General features: G+C 44.2%; 1 protein-coding gene across 1 annotated transcript in view; it reads left to right on the top strand.

Annotated features, from left to right (window-relative positions):
* The first annotated feature begins 2,604 nt into the window (after positions 1-2,604).
* The window catches only part of EPHA1 (EPH receptor A1), a 33,919-nt gene continuing 15,552 nt past the window's right edge, over positions 2,605-20,971 (top strand). The window contains exons 1-4 of the mRNA XM_036382133.1: positions 2,605-2,671; positions 5,787-5,854; positions 17,476-17,751; positions 19,404-19,794. Coding sequence (XP_036238026.1) covers positions 2,605-2,671; positions 5,787-5,854; positions 17,476-17,751; positions 19,404-19,794 — 802 coding nt within the window. The remainder of the gene's footprint in view (positions 2,672-5,786; positions 5,855-17,475; positions 17,752-19,403; positions 19,795-20,971) is intronic.

The raw sequence follows: 20,971 nt of genomic DNA, 5'->3' as shown, positions 1-20,971 counted from the left end.
TTTTGCTTATTTGTTGTTTGTTTGGGATTTGTTTGTTTTAGTTGTTTGTTGTTGGTGGTTTTGTTTGTGTTTTTTTTACAGTCAGAGAATTAATTTTGCCCAACGATTTCCAAATACAAAATCCAAGCTTGTGATGCACAAACAGAATAACAATGTCAATGAAATACTGAGTATGAAAATGCATGTGTGGTACTCACTCTTCTGGCTAAAGCCTCTGTGGATATTCCCTCTTTTTCCCTTTGGATCTGCATTTTGGGGCAGAGGACACATGGGAAAGCAATCTTGCAGAGCTTTTACAGGTATCAGCAAAGTTCTATGCATTTCGTGTTTTTACTTCTGTGCGCTCCCACTTGTTTATAGATTTTCTTCAGATCCTGATCCTGCTGAAACATTAGACTGTATTTTATTTCACTATCATTGTACACATTCTGACTGTCAGCTGCCCTAGGTGATCTCCAATCTGAAAAAACACAAAGCAATAAATACAATTTCTGACCACCATTATCTGGAAAACCCCAATTGATCCCCTCTGCCCACACTATGAGGGGGAGAAAAAGAAAGGAATTTTTTTTAGGCCACGTTCTCCAGTAAGCCCTAGTAAATTGCTTCCTGCCTACTCCTTAGATCAGATGTTCCGAGTATCTGCACACCAGTGAAATGGAGATAGAGCTTCCCAAGGATCTTCACTCCAGAACTTGTCACTTCTGGGATTTTACAGATGCAAACTGTTAGCCCTGAGGAGCCAAATGTCAGACCTCGACACTGATTTTTTTTTCCTGAGGAAGGACATGAGCTCCTGGCCTGCCCTAGAGCCTTATCCTCCAGTTGCAAATGGTTCTTCCCCATTTCATGTCTATTTAGGCCTTGCCTATGTCGTCCCATCACAGAGAAGTTAGCTGTGGGTCTGTCTGCCCCACTGCTACATCATAGACTGAAGAAGGCACAGAACTGTCCAAATGAAGCCCTAAATGGACACATTCCCCCACTACAAACTCAAAGTATGTGTTGTGGACCAAAAAATCTTACATGACTCCTGCAATGGGAGTCATTCAACTGTGGGGGAAACATAGGCATAAAAGTTTGGGACTTAGTACTGTGGACTGATAAAGAGAACTTTAGACAGGATTAAACTGTAACAAATTTAATGTACAACTACTCTGAATGCCATTTACATTTGAATTATTTGCACCTATATTTTACTTCATGTGCTACGTAAAATTTAAAGCTTAGTATTGTAACCATTTGTTCTGAAATTTCTCTTGCCTATGTTCAGACATCTTGGGATAGATCTTGCTTTCTCAAGATGTAGGCTTTGAGAACCACAGGATTCATTGAAAGATTAGATGCAAGGGCCCTCAGAGAGTTCACAGTCCCAAATGCTGCTCGGAGCAGGGCTGACTCCAGAGGTGGTTATATTGTTCATGGCTGTGTCCTGGCAAATCTGGAACATCTCCAAGGGTGGAGATCCCCCAGCCTCTCTAAGCAACCTGACAAGGTCCTTTCTTTAGCCTTCCTTGGGGAGGAGGAGGAAGAGAGCATGAGGAATGCAGCCGTACAGCAAGTGTAAGTGCAATAATACCATCTGTATTTTACGGGGAGGGGTGTAATAGCTGTGTATGGATGGGAGTTACATCCTTGATGGATGCCAGAAGAGACAGAACAAAGGCAAGTTCTTTCATATTTATGTCCCTCAGGAAGAAAACGAAAAATCCCATGAGGTCTTCTTACACAGAGAAAGAATCCTTCTAGTTTGCTTCCTCTCCCATGATTTCTTTTTTGCTGAAAAGCAGACACTGTCCATCAATGCAGAGGAGCATACTAAATGAAAAACAGTACTTCTGCCAGACAAAGTGGTATCGCTGTCGTTCTGTGACATACTTGGGAATGAAACAGGCCGCTGTCCCCGTGTACAGATGGATTTCTTAAACATATTAAGTGAGGATGGCTCAGTGGTTTTAGCCTCATTATCACAGATCACAGAATCACAGAATGGCTTGGCTTGGAAGAGACCTGGAAGATCATCTATTTCCAACTGCTCTGCCATGGGGGTTGGAACTAGACCTTCCACTAGACCAGATTGCTCCAGGGTCCCATCCAACCCGGCCTTGAACACTTCCAGGGGTGGAATAGCAACAACCTCCCAGGGCAACCTGTTCCAGTACTGCACCACCCTGAAGAATTTCTTCCTAAAATTTCAACTTAAAGCCATTGCCGGGGCCGTCGGGACCGGGAAGGATGGCGAGGGCCGCCCAGGAGGTGGCAATCGGGAGCCTCGTACGGGAGTGGAGCAAAGGTGGAGGGAGGCTCCCAGAAAAGAGGTGGCTGCCTTTAAGGTGGGTTTATTTGCCTGCCAGATGGGAAGTCTGTGACCAGCCCCTTAGAACAGGTAAAGGCAGTAAGGCTTCTCCACCCACTCGCCTTGATCTTTCATCACCACCGTGGGCCAGGCGGGCGCTTGTGCAACGTGCGCGCCGCGCTCGGGAGGCTGCGGGAGAGGCCCATGCGCTGCCCGCAGCTGCCCGGGCACGGAGGCCGGAGCCGGAGGGGGCTGCGAGCCGGGCCCCCTCTCCGGCCAGCCTGGGGCTGAGCACCTGCAGCGGCGGCATGGAGCCCTCCCTCGGGCTCCTTCTCCTCTGGGCTCTCCTTCCTCCCGAGGCGCACGGCAAAGAAGGTAAGCGTGGGACCCGCCGTCGGTCCCGCTGCCTGGAGGGCTGGGCTGGGGCGCGCAGCGAGAGCGACCTCGCTAAGGGGCAGGGAACGGGACCTGGCCCACGCGTCTGGGGCTCCGGGAACACATCCGAGGGACTGGGGGGTCAGGGAAGGGCAGCCGCGTGTGGGGGGACCACGGCCTGGCAAATGCCATCCGAATCTCGGTGGCTCAGTGAACGAGCCCAGGTTATGTTCTCGTCCTCCTTCACCTCCTCCTATCTGAAACACAAATGCCTCGGCATATCCAGTGATCCAAGAGAATTCTGCCCCTGTTCCCCTCAGACAAGGGCCTTGCAGATAACAAGTTTAAACACAAACTCAGAAAGTTTCTCCCCTCCTCTGGCAACACCCCCGCAGTTTCCTCAGGAAGCCCTCCTAGGAGTTAACCCTTATGAGCAAGCGGACAGTCATTTTATCAGAGTCTTTTATCTACCCTACTGCTGAAAGATGGAGCTGGGCTTTAAAATTTCCTCTTCCACCTCTTTAGGCTTCCATGTTTCCCTTCCCTGTACCACTCACTCCCTTTTATTAAATGTAGTGATTTTTTTTTTCCTTCCATCTTGGTAGTTGCACAGTGGTTATGAAATGTGGGAGAATGGTAACTTTTAATAGAGAGGTGAGGGAAGTGTTTCGGCTCTGTTTCCTACCTCCTCCTGCAGTCAGTTCCTGATTAGGGACTTCTGGTTTGTTCAGCAAGAGATGTTGGGGACTTTCCATCCCAAGGACAGTCCTCCTTCACTTCTCTAGGCTCTGGATTGAGGGGACTTTGTCATAACTGGCACTTCAGCCATGGGCTCAGCTCTGATTCTGCGAGTGCTCAGTGATCTTTTAAAGGGTCCTTGACAAACACGTTTTCACTAAGGATCCAGCTACGCGATGGATGCAGCTGGCAGATGTAGTGGAGAAGGCCAGCCTGGGTGAGAAGCAACACCGGGTGGCACCGCGCAGGCTTCGGTTTCCAGAAGCGTGTGACCAGTAGTTGGCAGTAACAGTCAGGGACCTGTCTGCCTGCTTCTCCCCTATCTCAGCCATCTCATTTGGGCTGTGTCTGTGATCCACTCTCCCTTAACTTGTCTGTCAGGGAAACAGCTCATTTTCCAGGCGTCCTCTCTTATCTGAAGCCTCTCTTCTTTTTGGGGACACCTCCTCCTCCCCTGTGGCTGGACAGCCACGTGAGGCTCCTGGCAGCAAAGCTGTGGAGCAGAGATTTAGTAGTCCCCGAGGACTTTATTCCTCTGCTTCTGTAGTCTTACTGACTCCATCATCCTTTCCGTGGAGAATCCTGTTGTGCGATTCACTTTGAGAAGTACTTCTTGGCGATGGGCTTTGTCCCTCCAGTGGGCACTCAGCAGCTGAAGGAGCTGCCATTGCTGGCAGTGCAGAGCATGGCACAAGGGCTCTGCCAGGTTCCTGTCCTGGCCACTTCCAAGTTCCTTTCCCCTTGCTCTGCTAGAGCTTGCCATGCAGCCCCTCTCACTTCCACATTGCTGCTTCAGTCCTGAAGAGGATGGGATGGCATAGATGTTATCTGGGTGATGGTTCTGGCAAGACAGGCTACCTCACCCTCTGAGCTTTTGGAGCTAACCACAGAAGAATATTATCTCAAATAAAGAGATTGAGAGTAGGGGGGAAGTGAATGAGGAGCCTTGTCTGGACAGGGAGTCTGTGGCTAGGAAGGTTTTGCCATATGACCATACTGTGAGCACTTGGAACTTGCAAAACCTGGATTCCTGCTTTTCCCTTCTCCCAATCCTGAAAGGGTGTTTCAGAGGTGAGAACAGCAGCGCAATCCCTCTTATCTCTCATTCTGGGCCCACAGCCTGCTTCCTCATTCCACGGGACTCTTGCTGATCTGCACTTTACACTATTACTTATAGTTGGCAGGGAGTATTTGTAAAACAGTCAGATGAGGGGGAGGAAACCTGGTTATTTAAATGCCATTTTAAAACCTCCTCACTCCTACCTTTCACCCCCAGATTCTTTCCTGAGATGTTCAGAAACGACCCCTCTGAATACACCCACAAGAATCTAAAAGGGAATCCACAGAATTTTTCCTGTTTCCTATGTTCCCAAGCTGGGACTTCGATAGGTGCACAGAAGCCAGTAGTCTGTTCTGGCAGCACCGGCAGACCCAAAGGCAGACACGAAGCTGCACATCCCACAGTGTGTCTTATGCTAACTCCTCTGCTTTCTCAATGTTTGCCTACAAAGTGACACATTTTTAAACGTGTCTTCAGATCAAGACTTTAGGCCAAACTGTGATCGCGTTTTCAAATTCCTTTGAGGGCTAAAAATGAACATACCAATGATTTTCTCCTTTGTCACACGACTCCAGGAGCGAGGCTTAAAGCAGCCGTGCAATTCCGCAGGAAGTGGCCATGCTATGGCCGGAGCCATTACTCTCTCTTGATGTCCCGGCCAAAAAAATCGGAAGGTTGGGAGAGGGTTAAACGATTTCCAGGCCATCGTCAGCTGGTGGACAGTCTGAGTTAGAAGTAGGAGGCTCATCAATTTGCACAAGTGGTGCATCTCCGGGCTTTTGGGTACCGTGACAATGGAAAGTCCCTTCTACAACTTCACACTGCCTCTGTACTTTCCCCCTGTGTTTCAAGTACTGAATAGTCCCTCGAGGCGACACTGATTGATCTTTTGTGTTGGTAATTTATTTGATTGCCTTCCTCTTCAGCCGTTTAGTTTGCTGCCTTCCTATTTCAAGGAAAGATATGTGTTCAGCTGCTAATGCCGGGTACCCATTTGAATAGGCTTCAGCCTCCTTCTTCCTTTTTGGGACAGTTTTAGGAAGTGATAAAATTTGTCAGGGTTGAGGTTTTTGGATGTTTATAGGAGGGGGTCTCATATATTAGTAAAAACTTTTAACTCCCGACTAACTGCCCTGTCTCCTATGTTTCCTTCCCTCCTCTAGTCATGCTTTTTGAACGTGAAAGGTTTCAAAGGATGGGGGGGTTGAGAAAGGAAATGCAGGCTTTACCTTCTTTGACAAAACAAGGATGAAACCATTCTGTGGGCTATATGAGTTGGGTCACCGATTTATCTTTTCCCTCTCTTCTGGTTTTCAGTGGATCTACTTGACACAAGCACTGCACAGGGTGAACTGGGCTGGCTTCCCGACCCTCCGGAAGTAGGGGTGAGTACCCACATTCAAGGAAGGGGAGCCACTGGCAGTACTAAATGATGGAAAAATATAATCCGTGTTGAAATTTCAACCTACCTCTGGAAACTGAGCTTCTGAGGCCCCACCCCCTCCTGGACATTTTAGGCTTTATAAGTCTCTCGCCCTTCACCTGTGCAGCCTCACCCCTAGCCAGCTTTTTAAGGACTGATGCCTATTGACTTCCAGTATGATTAAACATAACCTTGAAATATACTGCTTTCATGAAGTAATAAAGCAATGAAGAAAAATGAAAAAAAATCAAATCATCCCCCAGTTTTTCATTCTGTCATGCTGCACATAAATCCAATGTCTCTTTTTTCCCCAGGAAAATAGGCAGAACAAAAGTATTTCTGTCTCAGTCTCTCAAGAAATTAGAAACACATTATAGGTTTTTTAATTCAGCAGCTGGCTGAAGAAATAACTGTTAACTCACAGGGCAGTAATCTGCCTGCATGGGTGGGCTGCAAGATTCTCGGACTTTACACCGAGCTGTGGTGTTTGGTCCACACAGGTGACAATGAGAATTTCCCTTTGTTTTGTGACTGTAAAATTGAGTTGATGGAAGTGCTTCAAAACGTACTCCTGAAACCACTGCAACAATGGACCACAAAAAAGAGCTGAACTCTCAGCTATTTTTGTGCTAGTACAGCTATTTTGTATGAAGCATAGTTGGGCAGTCTCTCTGAGGTCACAACCTACATCAGTGAAGGTGCTTCCTCTGTAGCAGCGGTGCTGTGGGAGTGGTGGAAGGAAGGCATAAAGAAAAGGGAATTTAGGGACTATGCTGTGGTAGTTAGCACATATGTTGATACGCAGTTTCAGTTCTTCATCCGTGCTCTTGTGTTTGTAGCAAGTCCCAAGCTTTCCAATGGAGAGTCTTCACCCTTCCTGCTCTAAAGCAGACCTGGGTAGAGCCTGTTCCTAACTCATTTCCGTGACTTTCCTCTGTAATGTGCTCTGCCTGGTTTAAATCCACCCCAGCCTCCTCCTCCTTCCCAGCAGCATTGCTGGGTGAAGTAGAGGCAGACAGTGAGGTTCTCCTGTACTGGCATAGCTGCATTTGCTTCATTAGAAAAGCTGTTTTGGTTATTATTAGTAGTATTATTATACCCTGCTCAAAACAGGTGCCCTAGTGAGACATACATGTAGATCATGTTTTGCTCATTGTTCCCTTTGTTGTCTCATCAGCTGTCTGTGTTCTAGGCTCCAGGCATGTTCAGGAAGAAGTTTGCTTCTTGAACAGATTGAACAAAACAACTGAAAGTTGTGTTCTGAAACCAAAATCTGATAGAAAATAAAACCTTTATTACAGAACATCTGAGTGTTGCACAGGAAGTTCAGAGTTGGCAAATCCTTCTGCTTGTGCTACATACTTTTTAAAATATGTATATTCACAATGAAATTGTTACTGACAATTGTTGGAATTAAGGGGAACATGGCCTGAGAGAAATCAAAACTAACAGATCAGGATATGGATGGCTGATAAAACAACAGAGGATGAAGAATAGATCCATTGACTTCTCATAAGCAAGTCTTTTGAGGAGATTTGTCTAATTACATAATTTCCCAATAACTGTTAGGTGGAAGTCCGACAAATTGCCACAAGCAAAAAGGGAACAATGGCTGATTCTCTTGTAGTGAGAGCTTTGAACAGGTGTTTCTGAAACCATTCCTTCAAAACGAAGAATTAAGTATGTTCAAAAAAGAACGGAAATGAATTCAGAACATTTTTTGACAAAAAAGGGCCAAGATTAGTACTGAATAATCTGACTAGGTTGATTAGTAACAGGCTGGAAATGTCTGAGCTGTGTTGCACACAGAGCTGAAGGGTGTACTTCATGTAACACTGCTACTTGTAGCTAACCTCAGATGCCGGAGATCTCCCATCAGTGAGCTGGATTTGTGTCAATATACTTATCGCACAGAGGAGGAATTTGCTGTGGGGAATTTTCATGCTTTATATGGACAAGGCCCCCGAGGCATAGCTCAGAAGAGGCTGGCTAAGTCTGTGGAGGCAGAACTACACCTTTGTTTTCTCTTCACTTGTAGCCAATGACAGAGGATGAAGTGGCTTGCCAGGTGTGGTTGTTCCATGGTCAGACCATGGCTGTATCCGGGGCAGACAATGCTCCCATTAACACACGGGCTCAGCCTGAGAACACCACTCAGTTTTGGGCTGCGCTTCTGTACTTCAGAACTTCTGCACCACATTAGCCAGCATCTTGCCTAAGCTTAAGGGTAGTCTTTGAGTGAAAGTCTCTGTACTTTGAGTAAAGGGTCTGTAGAGTTTTGTTTGCTAAAAGGTTTGTACTAGCTTGCTTTGTAGTAGCTATTTAGAAAGGGCTTCATTCACTTTAGGCTACTATTGGAAACTAGGCTTTTAAACAGCACACCGTAGTTCCTACAACCCCCTTTTATCTACCTTACCCACCCACCACTCCCCTCCTCTAACATATTCCTTGATAATTCTTTTTTGGCTTTGAAGTTCTGCCACAGCAACACCAGGTGGGCATAGAGAGGTGTGTTACAGTACTAGTGGAAGATTTCCACCTTTTAACATACATAAGAGAGCCAATGATGGCCACTTTGAAGGTGGCAGGAGTACAGGATTTGCTTACTCTCATATTTCTTAAAGACTCCTCATGCTGCACAAATAGCCTAGCTACCTGAACTGGTTTCAGATACCACTGAAACTTCAAAAAGGACCTCTCAAATCCAATCATGAACAAATTCACTTATCAGGCATAGTGGCACTGCTTCTTGGCAGTTTGCAAAATGACATTATAAAAAGTTATTAATCCCTAATTTGCTTTCAAAGATAATTGCATCAGCTGTGAACAGATTGTGATAAGGAATTATGCTTTCCTCTTGCATTTTGATTTTAACAGACAAGGCCCTAAGCCACCCCAGCCTGGCTTTGAAGTCAGCCTTGTTCTGAGCAGGGGATTGGAGTAGAGAACCAAAGGTCCTTTCCCACCTAAATCTTTGCGTTTTTGTGATAATTTAGAATTGTTTGTTCATAAGAATTCTGAGTTTAAATTTTTAGCCGAGGCACAAAAGGTCCTCATGATTTTATGTTTTGATTATTTGTCATGATTTTATGTACTATCTATTCCTATAGATTTCCTGTATCAGTTTATATACACCTACAATACAACATACTGAGCGATCCAATATTTGTCTTTAATGCTGTGATTACCTCACTCCCAGCTTGTGGGCCTATCTTGAAATTTTCCTTTTATCCACAATTTCCAATTTTTGTGTATGTGAATAGTATTTGCATAATCCAGTCACACTCCCATAAGTATGTGTGACTATTTAAGTTCCAAGCTATTTGTGCTGGAGAATGCTGCACACTGGGCTTCTCAATATGACTTTCTCTCTCTATATTGTTGAATGAATTGTAAATTAAACACACTTCATTTTTTTTAGCTACTACATTTTCTTGGGAGATGTGCTTTCACCAGTCTTTGCTTGTAAAAGGGTCCTTTTTCACGGTGACTTCATTTTTAACTTGGATGTATGTTATTTCAGGAATCACATGAACTCCACTGCTGCCAAATTGTGCCATATTTATTACATATTAAAAAGTTTGGCAAGGCTCAGTTCTCAGCTGGTAGCTGCTTTGTGGAGCCTATTTTTCCCAACTTATATTCCTGCTTGGATCATAGCATTATTAAAGCTTCCCAATGACTTTCTTAGTCTCCTTTCCAGGCTGCTATTGTTCTCAGTCTTTTATTCACAGTGAGGAGGAGGACATAATTATTTTCCTGCCTATTCCATACTCTTGCTTGCTTCCACACATACTTCAAAGCATTGCTATCAGTTTCAAGCTTTCTACCAGTTTCCCAGTGTGCACAGCCCTTGATCTGCTCAGCTTTCCCAAAGTCTACTTTCAAACAAGATTAAGGACAGTAACGCCAGTGGCCTAACTTGCATTAGTATACCAAAGGCTATCAATGAATAGCCATTAACTACAACTATTGGGGCTCCAAAACCACTTGAAAACATTGGGAATTATGTGATTCTTGTTCAGGAAAAGAGTTCTGAGTTCTGTACCTCATGTTCCATGGAAAGTTTAATTATGACCACAGCAACTGCCAAAGCTATGTGAATACAATTTGATTAAGCCAAAAAAATCAGTTCTTTTTTCTTTTTTTTTTTTATGCTATTGTTGTCCTATTAAAGTCCAGGCATAGTTCAAATTCTACGCTGATAAAATTTTAGGTAATAGACTAGATCAAGTACCTGTGACCTGTCAGCAACTTCTATATCACTGACCACACCATAACATTTGCATGCCTTCAGGTTCTAGCAAGGTGAGGTTGTGTTCCACCAGACTCAGCGGTCCCAGATTTCAGTATCAGCTGATGGCTGCTTTCAGTTCCAAGAAGTGTCTTGGTCAGACAGGTAGTCCTGGTCACGAAGGAAATGGTGCTATGGGGCACACAGCCTTCAACCTGCAAGCAATTCCAGCACAGCACTCCTATCTCGTTAAACCTGGGCAGTTCACTGAGTCAGACTCAGTGATCACTTAGTCAGACTTGATGATCTCTTACTCAGATAGTCTTACTTGGAAGAGTCTCAGCCAGTCAGCTTCTTTTAGCATCCAAAGGTGGTGTGAAAAACAGCCATCAGAAAAGCTGTTCTGTACACTTCTTCCCACAACGTTGTTCATGCATGTCCTTTAGGAGCTAACTCAGAGGAGTGCCATCACCTCTGAAGCTGGAGTACAGTAGCAGTGCACACCTCACTGCTCTCAGTTAAGTATCAGGCGTAGGGGATTAGCTCCCCTGAGTGAACAGGATCTGTTTAGAAATAAGGGAAATATGCTTAGTAAAGTCAACAACTACCTGGAAATGGGAACAACTCTGGCTTCAGGGTTGTATCCTGACATGACCTGCTGCTGTTGATCTGTGGACTGGTGGAGAGATATTTGTTAATGATATCCTGTTAATTGAAAATTAATTATTTTGTGTCAATATGGGAGAGGAGGAAAAAAATTGTTATGCATATCCAGATATGCTTTACTCAGAAGGATGAGAAGAAGAGAATACAAACCAGTGAGATGAGAACAAGTGAAGTGTAAATTAATAGCTGTAGGGAAGGCCAGTTGAGCCACCAACTAGGCAGCCTAGGAAGGAGTCACTGCCAGAGACCCAAGTAACAGTCTTGGCCAGTGCACTCAGCGTTGTGACCTGAAGGGCAGAAAAGAGCACATTGTGAGCTGAAGATGCTGTACAGCCACGACATTCATCACCACCGCTGCTCAGGCACTGGGGTGGTGACAGCCCTGTTGCCTGGCAGCTTCAGAAAGCTGCTTCACTCTTTTATAGCTGTTGAATGAGTGGACAAAGTTCACTGAACTTCCTCATGTCAACACAAAAGCAGCACAAGTCAGCTGGAGCTTGGAGATTAACCTGCCTATTGCATGGTCCTCCAAGAAGACTAACAGGCTATTTAAAATAATAATAATATTAAAACCCAACCAACCAAACAAACAGAAAACCCAGACAAAACAACTTCTATTATAATACCAACTAAAATACTGGTGAGTTTGCAGGCAAGCAATTAGAAAGAAAAAGCTTTACATCTTTTGTTGCCTGTTGTGTCCTTGAAGGATGAACCTATGCTTTGAACTGTGATTCTCACTATCTCAGAGGCAGATCTGCAGAAAAATATTCCCATTATTTATTTCTCAAAAGGTTATTTCCATTGTTTCCAAGGCCTAGTTTCTGGCTTCTCTTTGTTTGACCTGAATATTGCCAACTCCTCACATGACTTTCAGGCTGCCATCTCCTGCAGCTTCTTTTCTCCAGGCAGGTTTGATCATCATCGTCAAGGCATAATTACCCCATCCCTGTGTGGGATTCCACCTGATCCATCTTTAAAGGAACTTATACAAACAGAGCAAGTATTGCCCATCACCATCAGACTAATTTCCAGCTTCTCTGTAAATACTAGAAGTACACTTGACACACCATACAAAACCACAGCTCACAATATAAAGCCCTTAATCTTGAAAAAATGAAAAAAAATCTCTTCCATTTACAATGGATCCTATGCAATGTAATGCAAAAATAACACAAGAGCTAACATTTGCTTTATTGGTAATGTGGTTTTAGCCATGAATTCTGAACTCTTAAGATGCACAATCTGATTTTTCACTCCTGTCCTTTTTGTAGTTATTGGTACTGTTAGTGAGTGGTAGTAGAAAGAAGTGTTCCAAACCAGCTAGGTGAAATGTTGGACTAGAGTATCATTATCACTCATCTAGCACCATCTGTTATGACCAGAACTGTTTTTATGCAAGACCTTAATGTGGTCAGGCAGTTCAGAGAATGAGCAGACAGCAGAACCTGGGTTTGATAAACAGGTTCTGTAATCGATGCACTGGCGCTCGGTGTCCCACATGAACACCTTATCTTCCCTTAAGAGCATGAGTACCAGTTAAATAGAAAGGACATGGGTGGGATGGAGACCTGTGTGCTAGTGCCCTAAAGAACGAGTAATTACATAATGGAGTTACTCCTCCCTGAAAATAACCAATGGATCATTGTGGGGAAAAAATGTATCATCCCACCCATAAAGATAGTGTAGATAAGCAAACATCTCTTCTGTGTTCAGTTGTGTCAAAGGCTCCGTGATGATGTGATGAAATTAAAATTGCCTGACCATAGCCAAATGATCAAAGAAATAAGAGCAGCCTCAGCTGTTCTCAGATTTAAAGTTACAGGACTCATGAAGTGTCTAGATGTCACCACGCTTCTTTCATCATCGTCATCTAAATTGTCTTCCACACCAGCAAAAGAACTTCAAAGACTATTGAGAAACTTTCAGTAAAGGGTCATAGAAGCTCCAATTCTAGAATACACCACTGTGGTGATGCTATTTTTGGTTGGCTGGTCTGGCTTGCCTCCTGACAAATTTTTGTCAGATGTATTTCAACTGAAGAGAAGATCTTCATGTATTAAAACAGGTGCCAGCAAGGTGCCTCTCTTGTCACCGGCTTTCCTCTGAGGAAACTACACTATGATTGTAGCACAGCTGTAATTACCTTCAATGCTGAATCTGTTCCAGGAAGGTTATTTGGTCATGGTAGCATGCAAATGCTATACTATACAAAAATCAAGACACTCCACAGGCAAGATTGCAGCCAGGGAAAGGGGATAAAGAGTGTTCCGCGGCACATGTTTTCCTAGGTGGTTTTAGGCTTGCCACACCAGTGATGTATTGTTGCTGAAAAAGGTTGCTGTTTTGGGGCCTTGCAATTTTTCTTCAGGAAGAGATTTAATGGCCTCTCAATTCTCTTGAAAATTAAATGAGATTGAGACACACTTACTATGCACGGGTACACTGTAGCTGGCTTTATTAACATAGCTGGTCTTTTCGTCTTCATGAAATTTTCTAACCCAAAGTTAAACAAGTCATTAGATTTCAGCATATGAACTCTTTGACTTTTCCAGTAGGAATTCTTATTAACTTTTCCAGTGGAGACATGCATCTTAGTTTAGTAACTTTAAGCCTACTGGCTAGCCTTCCCTAGCTTTTGCTTCTGTAAGTCTCTTAAAAGTATCACTGCGCCTTTCCTTGGGGGGCTGCAGACCACAGATTGGAAGTCACTGTGCTGAGGTAATGTGAAAGCAAATGAGATAGAGGTCACAGCAGGCAGGCAGGCTCTTTTTTGAAAGGAGACAAGGCAAGTCCCTGGCAAGCTGGAGATCGAGACAGTATTCTTACTGCGAGTCACAAGCTCTTATGACTCCAGTCTCAGCCTACAATTTGCAATACTGTCACAGTCTGCTGCCTCTGCCACTGGTAGCCTACCTCTCCATTAGCAGGGATGAAATTTGTACTTGTCAATGTTAAAAGCTTGTTTCCTTCCTTTTTTTCCCTACTAAAAAGGCTAAAACCAAAAGATACCAGTTCATTGATGCCTGCAAAGCCTGAGACAATGGCTCCAAGGTGTGCAAACTGTCTCTTATACCTGATGGTAAATCCTAGGAAGAGTAGCCCACAGGTACTCTTCCTGTGATGAAGGAATCACTGCTTGTCCTAGATAGGATCCTTGACACAAACCTAATCTAGAGAAGGCTTATTATACAGAAAAAGCAGAGTAAGTATTTCATAGGCTCCAGATCTTCAAACTGTATAATCATTTCAGAGTCAATAAAGGCAGATATTAAAAGGCACATACTTTATCTTATCTTTGGATTTTTACTCACATGGCAGACCAAACCAATACTGTTTACTACAAATATCTATTGGTGCCCTTTCAGGTTGACATTGAAGTCATTCTGAATGGCCTTTATAAAGACAACTTTCTTTATATGGAATCAAACCAATAAGAGGAAAGTTGCTTTTCTTTTTTCTGAACTTGCAGTGTTTTGAGGTTACTGACATAGTACCTTTGCTTTGAGGTTGTTTTTCACTTGACTCTAATTGCTGTGCTGGAATAATTTTGCTCTGTATTACACCACCACACCAAGATTTTCAAGAACAAACCTCTGGAAGTAGGTGCCTGTGTTAGTATATGGGTTTCTGAGAAGCACAGGAAACCCATTTGTTCTCGAATTGTGTTCTAAGTACACAATGGCTGTGTACTTAGACTTCTTAGGAAGCCAAGCTACTAACCTATGGCACTCTCCTGAACGCATTGGCATTTGTTTTCTTAGTGACTTTTAAAGAATTCTGAAAGATTTTAAGAGTTTGAAGACTAGTTTAAGGACAGTTTACACTCTAACTTAAAAAATAAGAGAGTTTAAAAGACATTTTAAAGAATAACATGCAAAGACTTCAAGAATTCTTTAGCTTGCTTGGAGCAGGGAATTGGACTAGATGATTTTCAAGGGTCCTTTCTAGCCTAAATCTTTCTATGATTCTGAATCTCATGAGAAAGTTTTCTCTCACATCAAAAAACCACAAATTCACTCACTGCTAAAATAAGGAAGTCTGACTAACACTGTTCTCCACTTCTAGAAGAATGTTACCTATTCTATGGTCAACTGGAGTAAGGCAACAGTGTCTGGAATGAAGTGGGTAAAAAGTTATATTATCAAAGGAGGTTGATTCAATGTCATTAGCAGACAAACTGCAGAGTCAAGTAATTAATATTGATTGAGCCAGACTTTACCACACATGTTTATTAAGAACATTACATTAAAAGTCAGAGGCATACATTTTGATTTTGCAGCAGATTCTTTGAGGATGGGAGACAGTTGCCTGGCAACTTCTGGTCTCATCACCCTTTCATTAAATGTTGTATGTAACAGTTTTCCTCTACTACTTTGAATTTAAAAGCTTCACTGAATAATGAAAAGAAGTCAGAAGCATATTTAACAATAGTTCTGTATTGTTAGCATAAATAATATCCTCATTTTACTTCCTTTACCCATCAGCAGTAGAGTCTAGAAAAAACATGTCTGACTCCCTTGTTATTTCTTTGCACCACACTGCATATGAAACTGTGCAATTGTCAGTGCCAAGCATCTTTGCCCTGAAGAACTGAGTCTGGAAGAAGCTGGGCTGAGCTGCGCTAAGAAATACAGGAGTTAGCAGTTGGATTTTTTTTCCAGCAGTATAGTTTAAAGGAATTTTTTTGTTGTTGTTGCTGGAGTTGCCACCACTGAAAATAAAACTTTGATCCTGTATCATGTAAGTTTTGAAAATGTATTTTCTTGACAGGCACCACAACAGCTTTCAGTGAGACATGCAAAAACCACTTTCTGGTGACACTTGTCTGTGGTACTGCCTTGGGATAAACTGCTAATGGAAAGTAGTCTAACTCTCAGCCTCCAAATGCAATTATGCTTTCCCCAGGCAGACGCACATTGAAAAATGCTTCTAAAAGCCAGTCCTAACTTTGGCAGTATATGAAAGCCAGTTTGCTCTTATTCTCCTTCCTAACTTCTTTTCTTCTATTTCAGGATGCATTGTAAATTCAGTTCTGTAACATTTTCTGGAAGGTTTTCAGTTAAAGACTGCAAGAGGTCATTAAGTGATTGTCCCTTCTGCTTGATCAATTGTGATTGATCCATCGTCTCTTTCTTTGTTTTGCTATCATAAATCCTTTGACCTCCAGTGAGTGAAATAAGTGTAAATCCTGTGTGCTGCAGGTCTACGCCAGCTGGATCAGATTAAGAGGGTGGGGTAACACTGGGGATTAATTATGTGGAGAAAAAAGGGAACAAGAAGGGACACATAGATACCATCCCCAGAACTTCTTGGGAGGAGACTGCTAGTATGCACTTAGGTAAAAGGCTGAAATCATGCAGATAGGAGCTTTTGCTATCAGTAGGACTTGCTAGTTTGGAGAAGGCTCTCCAATACTTTTCAGAGTGGGGCTGTGTAGGAGTATATTCTAAGTCATGGCATAAAAGCAGAGCCTCTTTGGCACTCTGTGGGTCCATCTCTTGTATTCCACTAGCAGAGTGACCTGGTCTGTAGGGAGAAAAGCTGTTGTGCTGTGAGCACAGGAGGTGGTGGTGCTGAAGAAATGTGTGAATCTCATGCTCAGCCCATGAGATTTGACAGGTCTGGAGTAACTCAGAGACTGAGGCCTTGTTTAAATTGCATCTTAACCTGGGGTGTGATTTAAAGCCAAGATGCTTAAACTTGTGCCAGTACTTATGTGGGCACTTGTTTCAATTTAATTTGATTAAACGTTTAAAGCATAATGAGAAAGGCAGTCTTAGCATTGGAGGAAAAAGGATGTAAGTTATTTTCCCTGTGGACAAGACCTTGCTTTCCAATTTTTCAGTTCTCATATGTGAATTACTCAAAAGAGAATGTTCTTTGCATTTTGTATCTGACCTGTGGTAAGGAAAGAAAAACTAGAGCCACCTAAAATTTGGCAAAAGCATATGTTAAAATCAGTATCAAACTTTATTAGATTCATGCAAATAGTATTAGTAAGGTCATATAACCAGCTGGGCCCGTGTCCTCCTCTCGGCCATTATTTGCTTGGGGAAGATGCAGAACCTCAATGCAATATGAAGTCAGGAAAAGCAACTGAGTTTTAATAGTTAAATTAGGTTTTGCAAAATATCCCACTTAAAGAAGCATGAACTCCAAGTTAATGAGTGCTTGCTCTAGAACAGTCTTTCTGCAATTTACCTTTCCATTATGCCAGGCCATCTTTTCTCTTAGTCCCAAATGCTGTGCATTATTTCCAGGGGCAGATAATAGTACTGGTCTGGTAGGTCCTACTGTACACCCTGGATGTAAACTGTGGCAGAGAGAAGTGGCCAACACATGGAAGTAGTGGGTCTTTTTCTCAATCTCCAAGATAAGGCAGTGCATGAAAGAAGTAAACTGGAACCAAGGTAGGATGAAAGGGATGTAAAAAGGTCTGTGTAAGTCAGATTCTAATTGCAGGATCCTCTTTGCTCCTTATGTACAGAGTTTAGGCAGCCAAGGGGCTCTAGACCAGATGCAGCTCTTGCTGAGTGTAAGAGACTTTTAGGCTGGTAAGGCTTTGAGCCCCGAACCCTGTGTAAGAACTGATTTTTAGGCAAGATTTTTGTCATATTTGAAGTGAAACTTATTTCCCACACCTGTCTAACAGTATGTGCTTTCTTCTCCCCTGGGAGCAGTGGAGTGAAGTGCAGCAGATGATAAATGGTACCCCAATCTACATGTACCAGGACTGCAGTGTGCTTTCCGAGGGTGACACCGATCACTGGCTTCGCACCAACTGGATTTATCGGGGTGAGGCAGCCTCCCGCGTTTATGTGGAGCTAAAGTTTACTGTAAGGGACTGCAAGAGCTTCAAAGGTGAAGTGGTGACCTGCAAAGAGACCTTCAATCTCTATTACATGGAGTCTGAACAAGATGTTGGGATCCAGTTTCGCCGCCCACTGTTCACCAAGGTCTGTATTGCTGGGGGTGAAAACTGAGTCATATCTTTCAGCTTAAACTTGTCATATCTTTCAGCTTAAGCTAGGTGTGTCTTGCTGGCTGGGACAGGCCAGGAGAACCAGCATGTGGGGAAGGGCATGGATAGTGTTGTCCTTAGAGTAAACTTTACCCCCGGTGCCCTCTGTGGTGCTCAGAGCAGTCTTTGCCACAGGAGGCATAGGAGGTTTCAAATGACATCAGACCTGTGTTCTGTGTAACCTCTTATTTAACCAGACACCATGTAGGTAAGGATTCTAAAGGGTTGTGACAGGGCTGGATGGTTACACCAATTTTTAGAAATAGTAAAGCAGAGACCAAAGGAATTTTGCTTGCTTTACAGAATAAAACAAGATTAGACCAAGCAGAGAACAGAATCCAGTTCAGGTCTCAGTGGTCCTGATTATTTACTCTGATTGCCATGAGGTATAGGGGCTTGTTTCATCACTGGAGGTGATGGCTTGCTACAGTGAAGTTCTCCCTGGTGTGAAGGTATTTAGCACTGCTGTATTTTACCTGCTGTTTTCTTCAACATTGTGCTCTCTTGCCATGGAAACACTGGAATTGCAGAATAGAGAAACTCTGCTTTTTTTTTCAGAGTAAATTCTCTAAGCTCTCAATTCTGTTCTAATAGAAGCCACAGACCTGAATTATTTGATGCCTTTTCCTTTGCAGTTTAAATGGGATGTGATGGAAACAAAGAGTAGTAAAGGCCACCACAGGCAGAGCAGAACTCTGGTAACTGATTCCCCTCCCTCCCCAGTGCTCCTCCACCTCCCCTGCAGCCTACAACATGAATTTGTGCGATACCTCCACAACTCCTAAACATGCCTTATGATCCCTGCCAAATGCAGCTGCTCTACAGAGCCTTTCATCTCCAATCCAGCTACAAGGAGTGGGTGGTGTTGTATAATGGGAAGGGGCCTGCGGAGGAGAGGATCAGTTATTAGGCTCTCCCACCAAGAAGAAAGGCTACCCCACTTGCAGTCCAGCTCTTCCAAGTCACAGGGTGTCACAGAGGCCTTTCCCATTTGCTCAAGCATGGAAAATACCCTCACTCACTCATTCACTATTACCCTTTGTTTGCAAAGGCAGTGGGAATGTAAAAGCATGGGAGCATTTTTCACCCAAGTACCTACAGTGCTGAAATATGTTGAGTGCTGCACAAGGAGCACCTTACAGTAGATTATCTGAACTGCAGCAACTACAGCCTAAAAACAAGTGGCTGTAATTCCCTGGTCGGTTTCAAAGTACAGCTCTTGAGTGGTGTTGTGGATTTACTGCATGCAATTTGCAAACAAAATTTTTATGACAGAAAAGGGGCAGTTCCTGAAGACCTCTGAAATCAGAGACTTGGAACACAGGGTACTGTAGAAGACCAGTGAATGACTACAAAGCAGTTAAAGGAGATGATAGATGGAAAGTACAGAGGCAGGAAAATATGCCCACCCCATTTTTAACACATCTTTCAAGTGCAAAGAAAGCATGCAGTGCAGTGGCATTAGAAGTAGTTGACTAGACAGCCTCTAAAAGGCCTTAGTATAAAAAAGGCCTGAGAGGAACAGGTATCTCAGCTGCGGTGGCCTGTTCAGATGGTAAAGCTGTTGTCTTTCTCTTTTTCACGTAGCTCAACACTGTGGCAGCAGATCGGAGTTTCACAAGCAGAGACATCGAGTCGGGGGCCATGCAGCTGAACACAGAAGTGTGCCCCATTGGGAAGCTCTCTCGCCGGGGCTTCTATCTGGCTTTCCAGAACTCTGGGGCTTGTGTAGCCATGGTGTCTGTCCGAGTGTATTACAAGACTTGCCCGGAGGCGGTGCGGGGCCTGGCCCGCTTTCCAGAGACGCTGGCAGGGTCAGAGGGGCTGACAGAAGTGCCTGGGGTCTGCGTGGAGGATGCAGCTGAAGAAGTGGGCTCTCCCCCCAGGATGCACTGCAGCACTGACGGGGAGTGGCTGGTACCAGTGGGCCGATGCCTTTGTGCTGTGGGGTTTGAGGAAGTCGATGGGAGCTGCGTAGGTGAGTATGCAGACACTAGCTGTAGGCCATGGGAGAGGTTCCAGAGAGCTAGAGATCAGAGTATCTGTAAGCAGAAAGTGGGATCAGGAGAGTTAGTGTGGTCTACCTGTCTCTTGCCTACCCTCTGTATCTTATATCTTTCCTTCTCCTTTCCTTCTCCTTAGCTTCTCTTTTTCAGTTGGGATTTTTCTCCTCATGTGTCAGGTGTAAGACCTGCACACACCTCTCCACTCCCTCTTGGGCTTCATCCAGGACCTTTCAGCTCTGGAGCTAGTTTCTGCGAGCTGTAACTATGTGATTGACACTGACTCACTCAACAACTGGTTCTCAACCCTTGAACAGCAGCCTTGTTCTCTCAGGGCAGATGGGTCAGACACACAGAGCAGGGTATGTGTCCCGTGACTAGAAAGCTGAGAGGCAGAGGGGACAGGTTTCTCCTCTGTCCCTCGTTCTTCTTGGACAGGGATGGCTCTTCTGCCATGGGAAACCTTGTAAAGCATATTGCGCAATAGTGTGGTGCCTGCTCTTCTGAAGAAGAGCAATTAGTAAGCAAAAGAGTCACCAGAGTGCTGGAGTCACATCAAGCAATGTTTGTTGGAGTAAGAAGTGCAAGGCTCTGCCTTGGCTGCAGAGGGGACAAGATTCAGCTTCTTAAGGCAACTTAGTTTGACATGTGTGTTCTTTTGGGGGATATGTATTACTGCAGGGAGAGAGGTTAAAGACAGCAGATCTCTGCTCTTGTTGTCAAAGCTGTGTGGCACAAGGCTAAGGCCATAGGGGGATCCACGCAGTGCTCTCAAATTCAGCAGGTGCCCCGTGTCTCTGCTTTGCTCTGCTACAGGGAGCTGGTGTCTCTATGAAGCAGCACTGCTTGCTGCTCATTTTGCTTGGGGAGCTGGAGAAGGTTGAAGCACAAGATCCTTGGCCTCCTCCAGCAATCCCCTCTCCTCGCACAGCCCAGCCAGTTTTTCCACTTAGGTGCTACAGAGCTCTCCCCGCCCTCCTGAGAGCACTCCTCTGGGAAGGGGCAGGGAAGCTGTCATGTCTGGACAAGCCTTGACTGCTATCGCAGCACAGGTTCATTCTACATCTGTGCTTTCATCCCACTCCGCCCAAGTACAGCTGCAGCCAGAAGTATGTTTTGCAGGATTAGTAAGGACTGGGGAGGTCTCCCAGG

This window comes from Molothrus ater, chromosome 2 (assembly GCF_012460135.2).
Source record: "Molothrus ater isolate BHLD 08-10-18 breed brown headed cowbird chromosome 2, BPBGC_Mater_1.1, whole genome shotgun sequence".
Classification (NCBI taxonomy): Eukaryota; Metazoa; Chordata; class Aves; order Passeriformes; family Icteridae; genus Molothrus; species Molothrus ater.
The sequence above is the reverse complement of the archived record's forward strand: the minus strand, read 5'-3'. Positions and strand labels throughout refer to the sequence as shown.